Raw genomic sequence first — 24,952 nt, 5'->3', positions numbered from 1 at the left:
ATTTGTCTCTTCCTAGAAGAAAATTCACTCTTAAATTTATGAAAACTTTTCCCCATCTTGTTTAGAGTAATCATCATACTTCTGAAAAATCTTAGTGGGGTAATGCAGTTCACGTTGATTGGTATCAATAACTTTTCCCAAGTCCTTTAAAAGAAGGGCTATTATGAAGATTAAATAGTCATGGAGTAAGAGACTGCAAAACAAAGATAAACTTGGAATGAACGGTTCATTTTTAGAACAGCTGGCTATAGTCAAGTAATTTCAGACTCTTACTCATACTAACCTTTACATCAGAATGGAGAACCCGTGTCTTACAAGCCATGATAAAAATAAGTCTTAGTTATTTTTCATTACATTATTGAGTAATGCTAAGTCTGTACGTTAACATCTGACACAAAGGTATTTGAAAAACCTCTTGGGCCTGGGAAAGGTAAAAGGTTCCCTAGTCCTGGAATATTATACATATTTTTCTATGTACCAGTTACTTAACAGACAGCTAATCAAATGTAGGTCACTTCTGAACCTCAGTGCACAGTACACGTGGATCCCCGGTTAATCTAAACCCAGTACACAGACATGTAGTTCTCAATTAGGAAGACAAGAGAGTTTTACATCTTCCTATCCACTAAAAATAAATAAATAAATGATGATGACAATCCAGTGAAACTTGGGTAAAACTCTTTAAGCAAGGGAAAGTAATTGTAAAACTCACTGGAGAACACAACATAACCCAATTTCTGAACAAGTACACAAGCTATTCTCCCTTCTAGCCACACATCACCACTTCTTAGTGTCAGAATCACCATGCTCTTTCATATAGTTCAGCATGTCCAACCAATACAGCTCACAGTACAAAGCTTACGTTATTCAGGCCAAATGTACATGCTTTATTACCATTATCTTCACTCGGAGCTACCTTAATATTTCTCACAAAATCCATAGAAAACTGCTAAAATAACTAGCAAAGTACAAAACTCATCGTGGTAGTGGCTAAAAGTTTCATATTTTGCCCCAAACCAAGTCCTTTATGGTAAAAGTTCAAGCCTTATTGTTTGATTTAAAGAGATCAATATTCAGACTGGACTTGATTATTGCAATAAGGTTAATAAGCATGTACTTTCACACGAACTTTTCTTCATGAAAATTTAGTTTAGTGCAGGCAAACAGCTTATTAGCCCTACTAGTAAACTTACGTTATTTAGTATCTTCAGTCCTTTGCTTCCACACTGCCTGCTAAGTCTTAACTTTACATAGCTTTTATATATTTAATAGTAATACACAGCTTTACATTTTACTATATACAATAGCAACATTCAGAACGCACTTAGCATATATTGATGGAAAAATATCCAGTTAGACTAAGTGGACTTAAAAAGAGGGATGGGATGGAAAAATCATGCTAGAGGATTCAAAGAATCTGACTTGAAGGAGGAATTTCAGTATTTCATTTTAAAAAGTTTGTGAAATAGAAAATGAACAGAAAATGAAAAAAGTTCCCAGTGCACCAGTGTTCTTTATCCCCCGAACAAGAAATATGGTAGAAATTATCCACATACTATTCTACTTTCCCAAGAAGTCATGGATGAAGATCAGGACAGAAAGAAATTTCAATATAAAGTCACTAAAAGACACTTCTGGGTTTTGTTTTCTGTGTACAACGAAGTTAAGGGCAGAATGTTATCAGCCTCATGTTTGAATAACTTGTCCCTATTTATGTCAAAGCGCTAACATTATTTAAATGAGGCTTTCTGTATTTAATAGTGCAGTTTGTCCAACATATCCTTCGCTTGTCAGAGATAAATAGAATGCTGTGTTCCGGCACAAGAGAAAGCAAATCTGTTACTGCCACGTTCTGGCTGCACTCTATGTTTCTGAAGAGATACCAGCTATAAAAAGAAGTACCTATTGTTTCTACCAGGTTTTTGACACTATGTTGCTGGTTTCTCAGTAAACCAGATCTCTTGCTGAAGCTCAGGAAGACCAAATCTCTGAATAACACCATTAAGAGACCAGTTAGATTCCCATTCCCTTTGCAGCAGTCCTAAAATAAAATTTTTAAATTTAAAAAAGAAAAAATTTCATAAAACGTTCTTTCACTTTTACAATTTTATACAGAAGTTCTGGCTTGAAATACCACACAGCTTCAAAGCAAAGAATGCCTTTGTCATCACCTTTATCACCTACGTATTCACATGGAGGTCACTAGAGGAGAAAAGAATGTAGACTCTGTAAGACTAAGCAAAGTTTAGATTTTTAGCTAAAGAAGGCACAGTTTGGAAATTTCTCGGAATTTCTGGAGTGGTACAAGGAATGTCTAGAGCAAATACGACAAAGGCTATCTAGGTTAACCCAGTGTAATAAATAGTTGTTTTAGAATGCTGAAGCACTTTGCCATTTGGTGTAGACCAAAACCCCCGCTTTGCTGGGTCAGACTACAACACCCTTCCAGGCCAGCACTGTCTCTGGGTATCTGTTTCTAGTCACTGATGGTATACAACAGCAAGGTTTAACTGCTGTAGAATAGTTGTTCTGACAGAACATTTTATCCCTCAGCACTTTTCAACTTGTCTTTCCTTTCATTCACATAGCATTGTTCCCTCTGGCCAAAGCATAAAATCCAAATAAAGAGTAAATCCTGCAATAAAGCTAGTAAGTGTACTCAAACCATGTAAAACCTTCAACTGTACACTGTCATGTTATTACAGATTTGTCAGCAAGTTTTGCTGACAAATCCAAACTACTACAGGAACAGAAAAAAAGACCAGGAGCACCTGGGCATGGAAATCAGACCCTGTAATTGTCGGCAAAAATGTCATAGTCATCTAATGCATGAGATGCTCACTAAAACAAGTGAACAAAGTGGAACAAAAAGATAATGTTAAGTGGATGATGTAGTAATAAGGAGAGACTAATCATTTCAGAATTTCAGTGTATTTTGACATATTTACCTCTAACCATTTTTTCTAAAATGGAAATTAGGTATGTAGACTGAACAGCCTTCAGTCATACGGGAAAACTGAGAAGTCAGTAGCACATTTCTCATCTCTACACATGCTGTGATACCCTACATTCAGAGGTCTTCTGGGTTGTCTGGCTGCTGCTTCTCTTCCCCACACACAAGCCATGTTCACATCATCATAAATGTATTTTATTTGTGTTATGATCATCCTAAAAGTCTCATCAAAAAAATTTGGATACCCAAAAGGATGGTGACAGACACCAATCCAACAAGTTACAATCAACAGGACCAAAGGAAAAATTACAACATTGAGGGCTTGCATACGCAGCTGGCAGATAATTTGATGAGCTAGATAAATCTGGCTGTCAAGCTAATACAAGACAAGCAGAGGGCTCCAATTTGTATTCAGTCTAGATATCATTTAATTGCTAACCTCTTGGAGAAGTGAATTAACTGGTTCAGAAAAGCAGTCTAAGTGGTCTAAGAAAAAAGCACGATGTTATGTTCGGGCAAAGGTCGGAGGTGGAAATGATACAATATGCAACAAGAATGATGAAATGAAGATTGTGAAGAAATCAGAGTATGCTGAGGAATCAGGGAAAAAAGAGGATTCCAGTAGGAAATAAAGGAAAAGCATTAAGTGTGTCAACTGAACACTTCCTCCCAGGCCTCAGTCCTTCCTAAGAATTTTAGTGGTGCCAAACAGAAAAGGTATCAGCAAAGACACAAATAGCAGGAAGCTGTAACCTCAGGGATGTGCAAGGCATGGGAAAGAAAGGAACCAAAGATGTCTCTCCAAGTTAACATTTTTGATGCCCAAACATGTGTATTGGTAGAGATATAAGTCAGCAGTCCAAGACAGCCATTAGGATCTGCCAGAGAGAGGAGATGACATATGTTATGAGAAATATGATGAAATATGATTATGAGAGCCTATCAACTCTGGCTCAAGAAACTAGATATGTATTTGTGGAAAGTGTGACTTGGGAGTCTGACTCGCCTTGCTTTGTACTGTTCCCTAGGCACCCATTATGTGCTGTACTGTGCCAGAATAAATCTGTTCTCATATAACTGCTTTAAACTATGAAAAAGAGGTTGCCTTGAAATAACGTAATCATAAACAAAGGGTTGAAAGCAACTGAATAAGGGCAACTTCAAAAAAGAAACTTTAGGAAGTCACTACCAAGTGTAAGAGACTAAGATGGACTGGAACCAGGGTAAAATTTCCAGTTTTACAATAGAATTATATTGGTTCAGAAGTTTTGATCATATAGTCATAACTTCTTTTTTAGGTCCTTAAGGCAGCTGGTGTTTTGTTGGATTGGTCCTGCCTCTGTTCCTGACCCACCGGCAGAAAAACAAGGAGTGGGGCAGCACAGGACATGGCCAATACTCATAGCAACAGCATGAAAATGAGGAAGAAAGAGAGCTAAAATATGAATAATTCCTGGGTGCACAGTGATGAATTTTCTTTTTATACATTAGTATATCTTCAATTTATCCAAAGAAAAAAAAAAATCTTCTAATTTTTAAGGTACTTGCTTATGTATCGTAGCATGTTGAAAATAACACATACTGAAGACATGTAAGTAAGGGAAATATGATTTTTTTGCACAGGACTGACGCCAACACCTTGTGTGCAGTTTGTTGAGTTTCTCCCTCCCTGCAGCAATGCAGCATAATCAGTATGGGGTTTACTACCAGTAGAAATAACTATTCAGCAATAGCTCTTGATATACTTCAAGGCTAGATAACACAAGTCTGAAGGTCAAGTTCTGACTTCTTGAAGCCTAATTTATTCAAGAGGAGACTAAAGTACTAGAGCTAGAAAATGGCCAAGCACTTTCTTCAATTGATGAAAAAGCTGGGTTTTTTCCAAAGGATTTCTGCCAACAGAAAAGGATTATGAACAGAGTAGGGCACTAAACACTGCCAATTTCCTTGGTTACTGTATGAAGAATGTTAGATGTTCAAAGAAGGCAAGAAGAAACTGAAAAACATATCAAAGATTTTTCAAGATCTGAAGACAGAGAGGAGACAGAGTGCAACATTAATTGTGCCACTAAACCTTGTCAAACTATACAAGGGACAAGTAATGACCAAGTGTATTAAACCATTGAGATTTTAAAAGACTTTTTAAAAAGCTCTGTACGCTTATTACTCACTCTCTCATACACACACACACACACGCCTATCTACCTTTCATGGCAACTATACAGCATAGTGCTATACATTTTAAATTCCAAGATCGTTGACAATTTTGTGTACAAAATATTCTGTAAAATTTGATTGCTTGTAGAGACTGGAATGTCACAGGATAGAAAAAACCTCCCTCTCCACCCCAGTAGCCAAACCATAGGGATTGCTGAAGTTAGTTCCATTTTGATTTCATTTGTACATGTGGGATCATTTTTATACACAATAAAAATGGTAGGAAGCTTTACTGGTTTCATGTTATTCAAGCAGGAAATACGACTGGCCAGCCGGTATATGACTGTTACACCAGAATCCATTTTTAGGTGCCTGCTTGAGTATAAAGAGTACATATTCAAAGCAAAAATTGGTCCCAGCACCCTTCTCAAGTAAGATCTAGATTTATTTGGCCACCGTCATCAGGGAGGGGAAAAGCCCTGCAATACCTTCCCCTGAGGAGGCCCTGTCAAGTAGCTCTGTCCTGAACAGTCCCTGGACCTAACCAGATCTCTTCCACAATGACAGAAAATGCTAGTCTGCCACCCTCCTTCTTTCCTATGATCCACAAACTGAATCTCTAGCATCACCTCAGCCTCTATCATGAGTAGGTAATTTAGTATCTGCAAGTACAGTACGACAGATGACTGAATTCTAGGCAGTTCACGCATCTTTTCATACCATGAAAGTTGCATGCTCTCTCAAACAAGTATCTGAGGGAGACACTTACAAAACTAGTTTCACAAGTTTTTATGTATTATCAAGAAGAAGTAAAAATTCCAGATCTCCCCAAACAAAATCCAGCTATCTTAGCACATGTTAAATACATAAAGGTGGCAAGACCTTTCCTTGAGCCTACATACTAGCTTAGCCTTCTAGCAATTTTAAACATAAACTTCTTCCAAAAAACACACCACCAGTCTCCTGAATTCAGTTTCCCATATATATTCCTCTTCCTCAGCCTTCCTCAACTCTTGTTCTGACTCAAAACCTTTACTATTTGTATCAAACTCTGCAGATCTAGTAGCAGCATATCCTGATGCTTTTTCCTAGTAATTATTTCTAAGATCTAATTCTATACTGAATTTCCAGCCAGGCCCATCTTACTGCTTTACCTGTGGTCATCCCCATTATCTTCTCTCAGATCCCTCAATAAGTCAGGAAACAAAACATTCCATTAAGAATAAGACCTTAGAGTGATTAAAATAATTCACCTCAACCACCACAGTTTTTCTGACCACTGTTCCTAAAGTGTTTAAAGCACTCTCAAGTCCATCCCCCACTTAAACCTCTCATCTGTCTTCAAATCTCTGTGGGATGTTACCCTTTCTTTTACTTTATTATTGCATTTATTATGTTACTTATTATTGTATTCCCGTTATTTTTATCACTGTACAAAAGACAAAGAGGGCACGGGTGTTGTTTATGCATCATTAAATGACTATTTTTCAAACTGTCCTTACGAAGAGATGTTTCATACATGAATGCCTGCAGTTATTTTGTAAAAGGTATCCATTTAATGACACCATTATCATGTCACTTAAAGTGCCTTATGTAAAATTCCTGGATTAGCACATTGGCCTTTCATCTCAGGGAACCCAAATGCAAAACCGAAAAATTACTTTCATGCTCTTAGCCTTGCAGACAGACATTACTAATTCTCAGTACAATTTGGCTTAAGTGACCATTTTTTCTTGGGGGAGGGGCGAGTGTTGATTAAAGCAGCGTGTGATTTCAGGCCAGAAAAATAGATGGAATAAAGATGCAAGAGAATCTTGAAATTTGCATGCTTACACCAGTCCTAGATTTGAGCAATCTAAACCACATCCTCATTTTCTAATCAATATTTCTTCCATTTCAAAGACACTATGCAATCTCTTCAAGAATCACTGGAAACCATTCAGCTGCAATACATACCTACCGCCTATGTACACAGGGCTTTTTAACACTGTGACCTAGTATGCTATGAAGTTCCCAGCTGCTGTGGAAAAAACTACGACTCTCACTGTTTATACATCTTGCATCCAACATCAGGTGTGTAAGTACTCTTCCACTTATCACATAACAAGCCTAGTAGACTTGTGGGTGTTTACCTTGAATAAACGATTGGTCTCTAACTGACTGTAAAACAATGTTTTGAACGCATTGTGGCCTTTTAAATCTAATTACTTAAAACATTTTTAGAGGAGTACAAAGTTACTCATACAAAAGATAAAGAAGACATTTACTCTGTGTTGGATTAATTATATGTCTAGCCTATATACACACTATAAATCTGGTTTTAATAGTATTCAATATGCATAATTCCCCACGCTTATTAAGCAAGTCTTTTTTCCGCCTGTGCTAAAAGACCCCTTGGAATGTAAACGAGGCCCTGTATCTTTAGTTAAAAATATATTACTTAAGAATAAAACACGTCAACTGTGATAAGTATTTCATATCAGATTTTAAAACAGAAAGAAGCATGAAATAACTTTGGACAAAGCGTATGAGATACTTGGAATGAAAATGAGAAAAACCCATGTATTCAAGAAACTGGCACAACAGCCAGATTAGCATATTGATAATGCAAAATTTTACCTTTTGTGAGGGAGGGAAAAAAAGGAAGGAAAAAAAAGACTTGCAATTTTTGCAGTACCATAATTAAACTTGACTTCTTAGGCAATTACCCATTCCATGAATTTAAGAAATAATCATTGGAGATGATCGATAGCCTAAAATAATACTTTATGAGCTAATGCTTAAGTTTCTCTTGATGATGCAGTGCTAACATAACTTTTTTTACATTTCCAGGTCCTCCTTGCATTGCAAAAGTAGAAGTTGCACTACTTTAAGTCAAAGGTGATGTCTAAGGTTCTAAAGTCCATGAGAAACAAAACAAATTTACACATGCACATGCATGCACAAATGTTACCCCTCACAAGCAAGATTCTTTCTTGCCTGCCTTCCTGCCTTCCCTCCCTGCAGTATTCCAGTTCCAGAAATTAGGGTATTGCTACAGAAATAACAAAAGCAGCTTCTGAGTAGAGAGCAGAGACCCTTTCAGGAGGAATTCTACATGCATAGATACAAACATCACAAGCGTAAACAGGACTATTAAATTTGGCATACAGTGAGCCCTCAGTGAGGGCACATGCCGTTGAGAATTTTTGCAACCGTGTGTAACCCAATACCTACCTACAGCAACATCCTGTGCTGCTTCCTCCTCCTGCTTCCATCATTTTTATTTTGGGCTTACAAAGCGCACAGATAAAGAGAAGCAAAGCCAATAACTCTTTGACAGCTAATTCAATAGTAGTGTGAAAATATGTGTGTTTTAAAACAGGAGAGAATGCACAGAAAACGATCTTACTCACCGTGCATTTGTCAAAAGAGAAAAACCCTTAAGTTTCCTCGGAGAATGATGCTCACTTCTCAACAGCAAAAAAAGAAAAGCAATCCATTAAAATATACCATACAGTTAAAACTGAGTTTCCTAGCCTTCTGAAAGCCAGATTGAGCAAAGTTACACATCCCTCCCCTCCCACATGGCTTGAAGCACTGCTGTGTGCATACCAGGAGTCCAATGCAACTACATGCTGCAAGAACAAAGACCTGCATCTCCTAACATACAAATAACCAAAGAACAGCCAAAAATAAAAATAAAAAATAAAAAATAATAAAAATAAAAATACCTATGACAACCGAAGATTTGAGACTGGGTGGGGTGTTAGGGGGAGGGAGAGAGGAAGGGGAGGGAACCACAGGATTGAGAGGATGAGAGCTGAGAGGTTAAACATAAAACACAATTTTTAAAAGAGTATTTTTGAGGAGTGTAACTGAGATATACTAAATTGTTAGGACAAAACTGTAAGAGCACATCTTGCACACATCCAAATCTGAAAGGGAAGTTACTATACCAGAAAAAGTAGTATATGATCATGTAATTAAGACAGTAGTATAATCTAATCAGTACCAATCAATCACACTAAAATTGTATGTTCACAGGCTCTCCCTCCAACTCAAACAATGAAGTTATCTGAAAGAATACCATACATCCCAAATCAATAAGAGCTAAGTGTTCATATACTACTTTAGACCCATTGGGCTTATGCCATAAGAAGTATATGCTGTGTCCTGTGTAAATTGCTCATGAGAACCATTTAATACTGTAGCAATATCTCAGTGAGATTTCATTTTTCACACTGCTGGTATATTAAAAGCCTCTGAGTAAGAGAAGAGTCTATTAACAGTGACTCAGGCACATTCTGCAGCAATGAATTTTTGAAAAATATCTACACATTTACAAAATAAATTGAACTAATGAATTACGTACAGTTTGTTTGAACTAACTTCTTAGAAGTTAATACATCTGGCTTAGCAGAGAGTCATATTTCCATACTTCACTTCTGTGTGTATTTTTAACTTCATAGATACCCCCCATGCATAGCGTTACAGCAGGCAACCCTCGTGCACATAGGCGTAATGATCTTGCATTGCTTCCACTTTTTAGCAAGGTAACAAAAAAAGGCAAGCTACAGTGGCTACAGAGAAACACTGTACAGTGTTACCCTGATTTCCAAAATACATCATGGACCATCCACTATTAAAGGTGTTAGCCAGAAAGGGTGAGGAAAAAGTATGTTGTGTTTAAGGCTGATCCAAACCCTGTGGAAGCAGACTCCAATAATCCTCCACTAAGAACAGTACCTTAGCCTTCTACAGAGGCACATTTTGATGTACTGACACTTTACATTCAAAAACTACATTAATCTGTAAGCAAAATTGATTTCTTGCACAAGGTACAGAATTATAGTAAGAGAAAAAAGCACAGTAAAAAATATTCAATTATGTACACACATATATTTACGCATATTATGTAAACATATATTTCACATAATGAAATAAAACAATCTACATTTATTAGAAAATAAATTCTTATTACACTAGAGAAGTAAAAAAATTAGGTGAAAAATTAAATATAGCCCTGTTTATTTTAAACATTCTTTATTTACACTAAGCAAATGTATTACCAACCCATACTAAAATCAGAATTACAAGACTGATTTAAATGCCATACCCATTTCTGCAGAGTTACTGGAATAACTGCAGACAATGTTACTCTTCTTGAAGACACACTCATGTCTGCTTTTCACAGAACTCATCAACCTTCATCCAGGTGATATAACATGAAGCAAAGTAGTTAGCAATGTTCCGTGAAGTCTAACTTCTCATAACCCAAATATTGCAGAGTCAGTGCAAAGAAAAGACTAAGGATGTAGTAAATGTCACTCTGTTTATGTGAATCCAATCCTACTCAAAGCCAATTACAGAAGACACTGGGGTAGGACTAACTAAAAATCAACCAACCAAAGAGCTTGAAAACTTGTCTTCTGTCCTTGAAAAGGCCCACACTGATATCTCTGGCTATAAAAGCAAGCAGAACAACATGCATTTCTATCACTCAGAACCCTGCCTTCACTGTCAAAACAAAAACAAAAACCAAATCATTAAAGACTGTATTCTAGCACTTTACACTGCGTGGTTATAGCGGTGTTGGGTTTTTTTCCTGGCTTTTTCCAGCAAACAAAATATTCTTGAGTGCTTCTGATCTTAGGGTTCCAGAAAAATAGCTGATCATAAGAATAGAGGCACTGAATCCATGGAGTTTAATTCTATGATTCTTAACTATCTTTATTCAAAGCAGCAGCAAAACTCCCCTTATATTTAAAGTAATGCAATTTGTACCTCTGCAACGCAACAAAGGCCTGAAAATGTGGCACATGTAATGTTACAAGTGAGTGGAATTTAAGACTGTTTTATGAACTCAGGTTGTTTATCACCCCACTCACATATTTACTTTACGTGTCAAATATCTGCATAACAAGTCTGGTTTCATTAACGTGGTTCTACTAAGGAAACCAGGGTTTTTTCTTTCCTTCTTTGCCAAAAAGGGTAAGATTTTATATTGTTTATATGATAAGGCAAGCTATAATCTTTTTTTTAAGGTCTCGTAACGTGCTTAATAGCAGAAAAACAGTTTTCTGTTTTTAAGCAGCATGAGTAAGCAATAATCCTGTTGTAAACCAAATTATTAAACAGATGTTAGAACGGTGATATTGGATATTTCTTTTATAACTCTTGAACAAGCAGTTAACATCAGAAACACTGCTTGCCATAGGTGAAGACCGCAGACATTCTGCAAAAATTATTTCTATTAAGTATTCATAACATCTCCAACAATAATGTATCAGATATGCAGACTACTGTAGTTTCATAGAAAGTTACTGCAAGTGTATTATTTAGCACGCATCTGATGTGTATGTCCTAGAAGCATTCAGAACTGGCTTAGCAAATATTACAATAAACCACGCTAAAATTCACTAGATGGTATTGACAGCGTTTTTCCCCTCAGTAATTGGATATAAGCACACTCTGTAGTAATCCCAAAATGTCTAGAAAAAAATCTCATCTCCAGGACATAAGAAACAGTATACTGGCAAGTTAAAGATAAACAACATGATTTCATGTAATTTTCTGCTTTAAGAGTTTTCTAAGTGGCAAAAACTACATAACGAGTCACTGGCACCAGTAAGATACTTCAGAATCCATGGATTCAAAGCACCTATTTTCATGCTAAATTACTTTCCTGAAATCCTAAAATCAGTAGGGCTTTGGTAAATTCTGTTGATGAACAAGAAGAACAAACACTGTAAATACAAAAAGAATACAGTTCCCTACCAAAAACTAAAACCTGCAACGCACTGGCATTTTACCTGCAGCTCTCAAATAGTAATAAAATACTGCCAAGGAATAGGAAGTAAAGACAAATATTTTCCTAAACTTTCAAAACCTGTTGTCCTTGATTGAGACATTCAGGGTGGAAAAAACCTGAAAAGAAAGTGATGCCAAGTCACAAAGAGAATTTGTTTGGAGACAGACATTTGATCCTTGTTCAGTTAGCTTTAAAACAAGAGCTTTTAATAAAGCTATAAAACCAGTTAAAATACAGTAGATATTAGCCATTTCCTTGGCTCAATAATAAAGGTTCAGTTTTAACTTTAACTCATTTCACATTGAGTCTATAGCAGCAACAGATGCACAGCAACTAATCTAGGTTTAAGGTATTATATTTATTTACTTTTATTTTTCTCTCTTAAGCTCCAGTCCAAAATCCTTATGACTGTTTTAAGAAATCAAAAGAATAAAAAACTATTCTAGAGATCAAGTTTAAAGTGTTAATTCTGTAACATTTGGAATGAACATCCTTTTCTACTAGAGATAGCTATGATAAATGTCAAGTGTTTGCAATTAGGTTTTTACCTTTCAGGCACAAAGTTTTTATTTCCTATGGGAGCATGTTCTCAAAATTCTATAATACAGCTTCAAAATTTTGCTGTAAGATTCAGAAAAGAACTTGTGATACCAGAGCCTGATCCTGTAGGCATTTTGCTCCCAGGAGTATTAGACATGCATATGTTTGCAGCACCAGAATAAAAAACTCCCTGTACAATCTTTTTTCCTTGTATCTTATGGAAAACTGTTTGGGAAACAGTAACTGTAAATCTCAGTGCATTGCATTAGTGGCTTTATTGGGAAAGAAACAAAAATAACCCGAGCCATTTTTCCTTACCCCTGGGCACTGAAGGTCTTTGGCTCTTGAAAAGCACGTGCAACTTTTTATTCTATGAATAATACTGACCTATTTGTCTGCAAGGTGAAGCAGAGGATTATTTTCGTCAGTGAGACTATCAGTATTGTATCTTCTCCAGCCAGATATACAGACCAGACCTATTTAAGCAAACACTTAAGTGTTGTGTTTGACTTTGTAATAAAAATCCAATCTTCAGATCTGATTTGATTTTAAACAAAAATACTACAGTAATTTACTTATACTAATGAAAGTACACATCAGTTGCACCCAAGAGTACTAAAGATGACATTGAGGAATACCTTCATCTCTTAAATTTCACTAACACCGATTTAATAAAATAAAATAAAACAAAATAAATGACACTTCAACTTCTAAGTGTAAGCCTTGTACAATCACTTCACCATCTGAAAGCCAAGAGGAGTTGTGTTGATAAATGTGAGATACAGAAAAGCTTTGAAAGCCAATTATGCCTTCAAGGAAACATATATAATCACTTTTTTATCTACAGGTAAAGGATTTGACTTGTCCATGGCAGGTTTGCAAAGAATTTTCCTGGTGCTGGTAGACAGGAAGGAGATCAGATCCAGCTCACTTGCCTGAGAGTTCTGTAAAATGAATATGTTCATGCAGCTTTTCACTCCTATTTTTGTCACTAAGCTACCAGATACAGTTCTGAAAACACTGTGCAGATACTTTCTAGATACTTCAAAATATAAACCACTTCTACTTCTTGCCACTAAAGAAAGCATGACTAAATTGAGTGGGCAAGAATTGAAAAGCTCTTAGTAAGAGTTAGTATCTCCAAGTAAGGGTTTTATAACAACATATGGAATAGAGATACCCTGCTAGTAGAGGAAGGTCAGTGATGTACTTAAGGCACTGGATATGGAGTCACAACAGCTGATCTATTCCTGGCTCTGCCAGACACAACGCAGGAATGTGGGCATTTATAGGTAACGAGCAAATCAGACTCAGCTTTTGCTTCTGTAGATGAAAAAAAAAACAACAAAACAAAACCTAGAGAATATAAATTCATTAAGGTTTATAAAAAACTTTGATGTTATTTTTTGTACTTGCTTTTTTCTTTAGGCTAAGGCAGAAGATTATTCCACAAGACCAACATTAAGTCAGGTAAGTTATTTGTGGTACCACCTTCACGTCCTTGACAGAGCGCTCCCCTCTGCCTGGCACAGGCGGTCACTTTGTATCTTTACCAGAAGAACAGTCAGTTAATAACCATCAACATGACTGTGGAAACACATACAGGGTTATTTTTTGCATAGGTACATTTGCATATGTTTGGCAAATAGCTATTTTTTTTTTAAAACCACCCCACAAAAGAAAGGTTTCAAAGTGATTGAGTGAGTTGTTGTCTTTCTATCGTATAGTCCTTTATACAAAGAAATGTAACAAGGTCTTATTCCTCAAAGAGAACATACAGTACACCCTCTTAGAGGGTTGATAATGATGGATTCCCATGCAGAAATAGTTGCACTAAAATAGACTATATTACCTGTAAAGAACATACATACTATAACATACCGAGGAACTTCACAATGAAGTTTGAGCCATCATGACCTCTCTTCTTCTGTCTCTTCATACAATTATCCACCTATTAAATGCTTCTATTTTAAGAGACTAATGCACCACAAAAAAAGAACCAGCACAATTAATAGTTTCCAGCTCTTCCTCTGCTAACCTTTCCAGGGATGAGCGAGGCATTACAAACAACACACCATGCTGGAGCACTTTAACGGTAAAGCAAGATAACCCTGGATCCCAAACCCTACACTGAAAAGCCATCTCCAACTACGTCACTTGACAGTTCTCAGCAGATCGCTGTCCTTTTGCTGGCCAAGAAACATGTATCACATGAACTCTGCAACTCCTTCTTTTAAATGTTGTCCTTGAATTACTAATCCATGTGTCAGCTTCCTTCTTCCCCCTGGTTATAGCTATGATATAACTGGGTCAAACTGACCCTTAAACATTCTTAAAACAAGATTCTTGGATAAAAAATCTCAGCAACTGTACTTTCTGACAGTCAAGATTACAGGCTCGTTGTATTAGAAAAAAAATTTGTTATCAAGTGTTAGTTTTCCACAGGAAAATATGTTTAATAATACACATAGAACCAAAGCAAACAGACACACAGGTTGCAGGAAGAAAGCGAGTGGACAAAGACACATAAGGCAGCTTCTTAGTGCCACAGCTGAATCACCGGCTTCAGTTTTACTGTCTCCATACATTTGTCTTCTGAAGGAGCTAGTTTCGTTTGAGAAAAAGAACTCTTTCTCATGTTAGTATTTCTGTTACACAGAAATCAATCAACACCACCAGTCAGTCAAGCAAGTACAGAAGCTCCACAAACCATGTATTTTCCTCACTGTACGTTGAGACTGCTTGGACTGAACCAGTAACGCGTTTTATCTCGGAATCACAACAGTATATATTCTCCTAAATCTTATTTAGAGGAGTCTATATGAATAATTTCCCAGGTCATGATTTTTGTACTTAGGTAAGTACAACCCCTACTTCAGAACTGTAATGCTGCTGGAATAGTTTAGGAAGAGATTAAAAGAGATTCATTTAAGGTTTGTACCAATGTATAAGCCCCAAATACAAAGACTGGGAGTATTTTTTCATCACTTCTCTACAATATCTCTATAGAAAAAGCCTAGACCTACTCAGTCCTTCCCTCTCCGCTTACATACTGCTTATTTGCAGTTATTCTACAAATGCCCCTCCTTTGGGCCTGAAAATCTGAGTAGTTTCTGGTTTATAAACTCATTCAGGATTTGGGAAGCCTCCATCCCAGAAGAAAAATAACACCCAACCACGATGAGTTCATTATTCAGCTGTTCCAAAAAACTCTTACTTTAGAATATCTTATGTATTCTACATGGATTAGTTGACACAGAAGTTACACAGTCCAATTTTCCATAAAGTCTATTCCTTATGGAAGTTTTTGCCCGCTACTGCTGAAGTATTAATAGGAACATTACAAGATTGACATTATCTTTCATACCAACGAGTCTTCTACCAGTTTGCCCAATGCCTGCTAAAAAAGAACAAAGTTACAAAACCCCTACTGGATACTTAACTTACTTCAAAAATGTATTAATGCTTAATCTTCAATGTTATCTCAAGGGCAGAAGTACAAAAGATAAAGTACAAAACTTTCTAAGAAGTAACTTAAGAGGAATCCTTTTCCAAAATCCTTTCAACTCCTGATCTTACATTAAGGAAAAAAAAAATAAAAACCCACACCAAAACCCACCGCATATGCTTTTCATGGTTGCTCCTCATTTCCATGAATGAGAAGGATACTATCCTAAGATCATACTAATGAGTAGTTATGTGGACATGGGTAAAAATGAATCTCATTGCCCAGTGAGTTGCCCAGAGGAGACAACACACAAACCTCCTTTGAAAGCTCCATGTTCTGAAGTGACCTGAATACAATAAACTCAAAGTAATTTACTATTACAAAAGTGACTAATCATGGACCAGAGCCTATCAGAATACTGCCAATTAAAACTTTTAGCTGTGAAGTATATCTCTTTTTTCAGAATTATTAGTTATAAAAACACTAGGAAGAGCCAGCTTTGCTCCATTTAGGGCAATGACTTGCTAACCAGATCACTTCAAATTGAGGAAAGGATTTAAACCTTCATCTTCAGCATCACCAGCAAGACGCTTAATCTTCAACTCTGTAAATCACTTCTTTTTCCCTATTTGAGAAGTCTAAATGACCTTGCTCTCTCCCAGGTCTGTCCTAACCGAGCAATTCATATTTTACCTAGAAAATTAACATCTTAATACAAATCTTAACACATCACTACAGCAGAAGTAAAACAGCTTTCCAGGACAATCTGAAATTAGACAGCTGTTACCTCCTGAACAAGACACACAAACACCCCATACTCTGAGAAAATTTCAAAGAAGAAAATCACTTTAAAATATAATGTAATGAGAACAATCAGATATTAAGTGCAACCAGTCAAAAGAACAGATATAGAAACTTAGTTAAAGTATGAAAATCAGGATATGGACACTTTTGCTTTAGCCCTAATGAGTAATTATTGTACTAGACAGAAAGTAGGCAGATCCTGTCTGCTTACCAAAATGGAAGATACTATTCCTGTATCCTAATGCTACAACGCACTAATCAGAGAGGGGCTGATGTTGGAGAAAAGCCTAATAATGAAAATCACACCAGCCTGGAAAAAATCTCTTACCAGATTATTCATCTCCCGTCCAATGATTATGGAAAGGTTCACATTGCAAGAAAAATGGCAAAAGCTGAACACAGCTCTAAATTTCACAGTATCAAAGAGCACAATGCAGTTTTCCATCCTTGTCAATTCTCCTCACAAACTTGTGGGTCTTACACACACTCCTTGCAAAGCTGCTCAGCTGCCTATTTTCACAATCAATAGGTTCAAAAATTGAAAAAGCATACTGATAACGAAGTTCTGTCAATTGAGTTATAAGAAAACCTTCATATTGCATGGGCTTCCTTGCCACTACATAGCAGTTAAATTCTAGTGATCATGAGAAGAAATTCTTGCAAACTTCCAGCCTGTTTCTCCACAGTTGATACCATTTCTGTGCCATTATCAAGTGCTTGCAGCTGCTCATAAACTCCACGTCTTAATGTAATCAGTAACAGGAGTTATCATAACACAACTAATATAAAAAGGCTATTTATAGCCTAAGAATGTACTCATTGAAAAATCCAATTCTGATCACAAGGCAATCTACTGTATCTTGTTTTCCTGGTGATACAATATCAAGTTAAGAAGCAAACAGATAGACATACCAGTATGCAGCATGTGCATATATACCAGAAATAGGCAGGAACTATCCATCAGTATCCTAATTAGAAGCACAGGCATACCTCTAAGATAACCGATATACATTTCTCTCTCTCTCGAGACTTAAGTATTAAATATAATGTACACTATTGGGCTAAAATATGAGCTGATTAGCTGCAAATGAATGTTCTGTGACTGAAACAGGAGAAAAGTTCATGCTGTTACTAGAGCAGAGAGGTCTAATTTCTTCTCCCTCTTAATTCCTCCTCCCACAGCTGCCCTTCTTGGAAAATTGTCTTTGGCCTGATTAGCATTTTTTTTTCAATCTTCCCATTTGAGGTGACTCCCATCAGGACTCTAACATGAGAGACACACTTAAGTATGCCGTCTTGAAGGTTTCCCTTTATCTTCAGTCCCAAATTAAAGGCAGTCATAAAGGCATGAACTCCCTCAGAAGCAGCAGCTTTAAACATGTTGAAGACAAACAAGGAGAACATGGCCAGAGGTCAACCGTCATCTCCCACTTATCATTGCAGGATCTCACCACTTGCTAGAGATATATCCCATCTTGTTAAGAGAAATAATCAGCTGCTAGAAAAGTTTGGAACCCCTGAGCCCTGAAATCCCCAACTGGAAGCTGTATCTGTTCTTGCCTCTGCACCCCACCCCCACCCCCCCGCAAAAGAGATCAACATCAGTGATCAGTAACAGGATTCTGATGCCCTTCCCCTGCCTGGCCACCGTGGTTCCTGCTATGCAGGTACCAAACAGAAGACTAGTCTTATCCTAAAGATACTCATCTAAGTAATCTGCAGATGTCAAGACACGGATATCAGTTGTCCGCTACTATACTGTATGAAATAGGGTGGTGAGAAAGGTGAGAGATCTCAGGTTTATTGTCAGTTTCTATACTTTTTCTTACGCAAGGGAAACTTGGTCCTGAAAGCACAGGCAAGTAAAGCATGGAAGGGATGTAAGGAGTCAACTTAAAACATGAGGAGTCCTTTTTCTATCCAAATAGTCCCATATCCAATTGGTCCAATTTCCATTACAATTCTAGCTAGATCTCTTAAATACATTGGCGCAGCATAAAGATTACCACTGCAAAGAGTTAAGAATATCATGAAGCAAAAACTAGGGGAAAAAAACCCCAAACAATACTGTGTTAGTGGCTCTGGAATTATCATGTGAAGGAACAAGTAAGTCCTCAGCTATCTATTGTAAATAACTTACAAGAAGATACACATGTATAATCAATATAAAATTGTTTTACCAAACACAAATATCTAAGACTATACTATATGCATGTTCAAGTTAATTCCTCCTGGTGAAAACTAACCAGGTTTAATGTTGATGTTTATGTAGAGGTATGTTTTGTTTGTGTAAAATCTAAATTATTCTTATTGTGACAACATTTACACACAGAAGTAGGATGGGGATATTCCTCTGCTTGTTTCTATAGTTCTCAAGTTCTTACTTGAATAGATAATAACTCTCAGGACATCAGAAATGCAACAATCCAAGGATATCCTAAAAACCGCACCAAAACTCCTAACAGAAACTGATGCAAGTTTGAGCTCCATTCTTCAGTTAATGCCCCAACACATAACAAATTTTTACTAGGATAAAATAATAAAATTTCTGACCATCTTATGTTAGTTCAAGTACTGTAAAATGTATGGTAAACTACTTGGTATTTTCTCCATCTGTTGCACAGCTTTTAATTCAAAGGAGGTGAAAGTTGTAAACCTTCAATAAGAAACATCTAAGTTGCCAGCTTTACCAAACCTGTAGCGTTTCAGGTAATTTAACTATTCATCATTGACTACTCTCATCTCATTCAATACTACGCAACTATTAAATTGTTTACGTTATAAAAATAGCAGAACATGAAATAAAGCAGATGTTCACAATACAGGTCAATGAGATGACAAAAGTAGAGCACAACAGGACGACACAGGTTTTATAAGACCAGAAAAGAAAGTTGAAGAAAAACAACATGGAGACAAAACACAAGAAATAATACAAAAATACATAAGACTCAGTCTCATTTTTATCTGGTTGAAAATGAAAACTGCTGTGGCTACAAAAAAAGAAAATTATCTATGGAGCTCTCATACACATGCGGACATGAGCTTTAATTCTCAATGTACATGCTTAAAAGCACTGTCATTTAAGTCTTTTAAAAAGATTGTAAAAACCAATCCTTTGGGGAATAGAGAATCTCTCAGTACTTTGGGAGGAGTACTGCTTCAAAAAGCAACAGAATTTGGGTCTTCTAGTTTAATAATGCCTTTATACAGCAATCCACATAATTTCTTCAGTATGAATCATAATGTTAATCTAGAATAAATTATACAAATTATGAATGTTACTAAAAACTATTCTGATTGACCTAGACTGTGTGTCCCTGGAATTCAGATGGGAATATTTCTCTGTTCTGATCAAAAGACAGTTCAGACAGTGGTCCGTAAAGGGAAGATGTCAATAGCATTCTGTTGTTACAATACTGACGGCTTGCATGCCCCACTTATCATAGTATCACTTACTGACAATGCCCCCAGTGAGAAGCCACCTGGAAAAAGATCTGTCAATAAAATGTTTATTTAATCATGGATCTGTCTATGGCAGGTACGGAGCTTCTACAAAATGATCTAAACTTCTCAGTTCACCAGCCTAACCCGAAACAAATGCACCCATCCCTGGGAACAATTATGAATAAGAACAGTGTTAGTATCTATCACATCTCATTCCCTTCTGAAAAGTATGAGGATTCAAGCTCCATTCATCAGAGTTCAATCTTTTAAAGCCAAACTCAATAAAACTGAGTTATTAAAAGTGACTCAGCAACATTAGAGAAGTTCCCTGCAGTTTCAGCTGGCTTTAACTGTCAAGTCTCTTGTATATTCAAAGAAATTGAGACTGCTTTTATAATTATCTGCTGTAGCCACCTCATAATTACATAGTACTATAGAGGTGTCACGAGACCAAAATACCAGGTAGTCAGCGCAAAATTCAAGAGATGAATATTAAAGAACCGCTTTTTGGAGAACCAAGGTTTCCAAATTTACAGAGAAGGTTTTCTACACAAAGAATTAGATCTACTGCAATGTACCAGATGTTTCTTGTTCCAAATATAACTTCCCAAATGGCAGAGAAGAGGCAGTTTCTTGTATTGAGAAAACAGTCCTACCAGAAAAGATAAGAAACTTCAGTTTTGACTTTCAGGCTGATGAAGCCCAAAACAATCAAAATCAAAAGGATGATTAAAATCATTCTAATTTGACAAACATTGGCAAAACGTCTACCAGAATCTTTGACAGTACTGATGATTATTTTTACTTTATATAGCTACAAATAGTAAAAATTTAAGCCTAACATTTGCCTGATGTAAGTGAATTAAACAGTGAGCTTGCAGAGGCAATATCTTAGTAACGGGAAAAGTTAGAATGACCTTGTTTTCTTGCTCATTAGAAAGGGAAAAAAAAAAAAAAAAAACCAACCATGCTGTTTTTGTGGTTAGAATGTTTAGAGTCTTTGCTTGGGTTGTTTTTGGACAGTAACAAAGTACAAGGTTAATTTGTAATAGCATTGAAGGTTGATGTGAAGTTTGACAGAAAGCAATTTATTTTCTCCATAAGAAAGATACACTAATGAATGAACCAATGTAAAGAAGATAAAGTAAAATATAAAAAGAAAAAGAAAAGACACAAACAGGTGATTACTCTGAAGTTTCCCCAGGCTGATATATCAGACAGCTTGTGCTAGGCCACCTCAATATAAACCAGGCAATATTCCTTATTGCTAAAATGAGAAATTGTTCAAATCTGCCTCCTGATTTTTACCTATATAGACCTGTGACTTTCTGCCACAGTGTTAAGGTGATTGGTCAAAGCACAAATGTACATGCATTAAAATGGAAAGTTTTAACAGGGCTCTAAATAATTTTATTCTAATGGAATAGCAATAAATCTTTCCTTGGTGGGAGGGTACAGCCATTTAAATGAAGAACAGAGCACAGGAAGTGGAGCAGAAGACCACCAGATGAGACACCATAAAAAGGAATCCAACTGAATCAAGTCTTATATTAAAGACTTCACGTAAAAATCTTGAGCTCTTTATGTTGGTTCTGTATAGGATGTTTTTTCTGTTAATCTGTAAACTGGTTGGAAAGACTTTTTCCCTTCCCTTCTGCTTTTCAAACTCTAAGTCTTTTTTGTGCAATTTAAGGGGAAGACATAAGAAAAACAGATATATGTTTAGGAGCTGGAAGGAAAAAAGATTGAGAACTGATAAAGGAGGATATGTGCAACACTCTCCAACCTGGAAAGAAAGCTGGGAAGAAACAGACAGACTGGAATTACAGAGTAAATTTAACTAATGCATCTTCTAGTTGGAAGAGATATTTCAACCCTTAGAAATTGCTTGCAAATTCATGAATTATTACATTTCAATAAAAAAAATCCTTTCATTTTTGCATTGTTTAAAAGTCAAGAGCAAACAGGTATTTCAGCCAAAAAATCTGTCATGAAAAAGTCTAAGTACCAGATACTTAGCCATTTATGTCCGCTAATAGAATTATGTGCAAAATTTTGAAGAATGAGGTTTCAAGTGGGTACACTAGGAGACTCTGAACTATAGCTGTAAAAAAAATAAATGGTACTCTAATTACAACAGTCAATACTCAATATTATTCATAAACTTAGAATAGCACACACTTAAAGACACATCTGCTCTTTGACATAAAGTTCCTCTCAGTTCTTCTTTGCCAAAGAGCTTTACATTAAAATCTTTGTTAATGTAAAAAGAGAAGTGATGTTCCACTACAATCAAATGTGTATTTGAGGTCTCTTTATACAATTGATTTCCTGGAAAGAACATTGTGGGAGTATATTTGGATTCTAAATGATAAAAATATCTACTTGTTTAGAACATCAAGAAAGACAAAAGAGGCAAGATAAAATTCCAAAGAGTTGAGTGTTCTTCACCTTGAGATTTACTTGAGTTTTATTTTTGCACTTCTAATTTAATTTAAAGAAACAAGGCACTAATTACCTTGAACTACTTTTGTGATGAAACACTTTTTGGCTTATCCTTGAGCAGGGCAAGAACTGTCACTCCAGTGCAAATGATTCAGGTTTTGTTTTCAGAAAGACTTAAAAAGTAAGCTTTCATAAAACTATAGTAACCTCTTTTTAGTTCATTTCACCAAAGAAAACCAAAAGTATACTAAAGAACAGATCATATTTTCTTACAGTTAACATTTTTCCCTACTAATATCCATTTTGATCACAATTAGAGACAACAGTACAAAGCATTTAATAATTTCAGTTTCTTGTCACTTCTTAGAGAACACAGACTCCGAGACACAATTAGATTTTCCACACAAGTTCACATACTCTACCTAATAACAGCAAATGATCGATCCCTCAGAGAAAGGCAACATTTCCCACCATGAACCTAGCTCACCATACTGTGTTGGACATGAAGGGAAAGCTGGGGTTTTTTGCCTTTTCAGATGAAAGTCTTCCACCCTGAAGCATAAAATTCAGTTTATCTGAACATATGTAAATATAACATTGTTCATGCCAAAAGCACCCAACTCCCTCCTACATTTCTTCCAAGGATACCAAACTTGATGATTTCTTACAGAACGCATTACGCAATCCACAAAGTGGCCTTGCCATCCATACGTTCAGCTGCTGATTTCACTTCCACATTATTCCCTTGAGGATGAGGACATTAAATACATAATCCCACTCCCACTTGTGAAACGTCTCAAAGTTCCACCTTCCCAAACACGGGTGTGACAGTGTAACACCAGCTCCACAGGGTCACCTCCATGAAATGCTCCACTGAGAACAGGTCATCTGGGGCACAAGTCTGCATGTTCTCAGCAGCTCAATGCAGGTCTGTCCTTTCCATTCTCCCAGCTCCCAGTCCTCCCTCTAGGATAATAAAATTTGTCACTATACTGACTCTATACTTTTACTCCTTATTTTGATCCCCATCATTCCCCCTCTCTGCATTTTTTAACTTAAAAGAGAAAAAAATAGTCAACATTGCCTCTTACAGAAAGTTTGTTCTAATTACTGTTAATGCGTCGCGATTATGAGTCTGTGAGGATATAACACAAAACTCTTCCAAACTGACGGGGGGGGGGGGGGGGGAGGTGGAGGAGATGGACAGCTGTCTTGATGAGGCAGACCAAATAACGTTCAGACACACAGATGTCCTACTTCCCAAGCACAGGGGCAACTCACTATTCTGCTACGCGGCTTTCACCAATTTGCTTTTATAAACTTAAAAATAAGTTAACCCCACAAACAGACATGCTGTTCAAGCAGCATGTTCAATGTTTTGAGAGGCTTATGATAAAAGATCATCAGAAGACAGTAAGAACTTCAGCTTAGAAAAACACGAATTCAAAATAATGTTAATAATCTATTCAGAAGAGGAAAGATTTCAGATGTCACAGGTGCTATGAATAAGAGAGTAGATATTTGTGACAACTTCTTTTTTCCCTGGAAGTGGAAAATCTTTTCTGGAGAGAAAAACAAGACAGAAGAGGCATAACTACTTTTTTTTTTTTCTTTTAGTAACACCTATTTTGATAATAGTTACCTACTACACTGCTAAATTCACTCTGTAATTTTTCTTTATTATGCCTGAAACTAAAAGCACAGCAGAAAAAGAAACTAAATCAGAAAGAAATAAAAGAAGAATCACTGAAAACATATGCAGATCATCAGAGAGGCAACAGAAAAAATTCTGGCAGCTGTCAACACTATAAAAAAAAAGCGTAGCTGGTTTCTCTTAAGAGTTAGGAAACTATCAAACTGTAACAGTAATATTCATGACCTTGGAGGCTACATTCAATTAAATCTTTGTATATGGATTAGGTATTTGCAGACAGAGCTGTTACAAAGTTGGGAAAATAAGAACACAGGGTGGAAACATGACATTTCCAAGCCTCAACAGCTAACTGTGGGAAGTCAAAGTCACAGCCAGTTCACTTCTCCTCTTTGCACACCTGCTTCACAATCCCTCTCTCTCCTTTTTAAACCTAAGTGATTTTATAAACGTATTAGAAGACTTCAACCTGAATTTCAAAGATAAAAGTTTAACTCAACAGTTGCCATTTGGCCTTAACCCTTAATAACTTTAGATGAAGAATGTAAGAACAGTCATGCTGAGTCTGACAAAAGGTCTGCTTAGCCCAGTACCATTTCTCCTGCAGTGGCCATAAATGGATACCTAGGTGAAAGGCTTATGACAGAAACCATGGTCTTGTTAAAATGCCTCCAGAAAATAACAGGAAGACTCCTCTCAATTTTTCTGGTAACTGGA

General features: G+C 36.5%; 1 protein-coding gene across 14 annotated transcripts in view; it reads right to left on the bottom strand.

Annotated features, from left to right (window-relative positions):
• Window positions 1–24,952, bottom strand: part of GRB14 (growth factor receptor bound protein 14) — a 75,908-nt gene that overhangs the window by 40,473 nt on the left and 10,483 nt on the right. The window contains exon 1 of one of the 14 annotated variants that reach the window (XM_087730620.1): window positions 10,209–10,380. The exons of the other annotated variants lie outside the window; for them this stretch is intronic. Within the exon in view, the coding sequence (XP_087586746.1) occupies window positions 10,209–10,271 (63 nt within the window). The 5' untranslated portion in view covers window positions 10,272–10,380. Of the gene's footprint in view, window positions 1–10,208; window positions 10,381–24,952 lie in introns of those variants that run through there. 14 annotated transcript variants of the gene reach the window in all.

This window comes from Nipponia nippon, unplaced genomic scaffold, assembly GCF_047370975.1.
Source record: "Nipponia nippon isolate SJK-2023a ecotype South Korea unplaced genomic scaffold, ASM4737097v1 scaffold_5, whole genome shotgun sequence".
Lineage (NCBI taxonomy): Eukaryota > Metazoa > Chordata > Aves > Pelecaniformes > Threskiornithidae > Nipponia > Nipponia nippon.
Note: the sequence above shows the minus strand (reverse complement) of the source record. Positions and strands in the feature narration are given on the sequence as shown.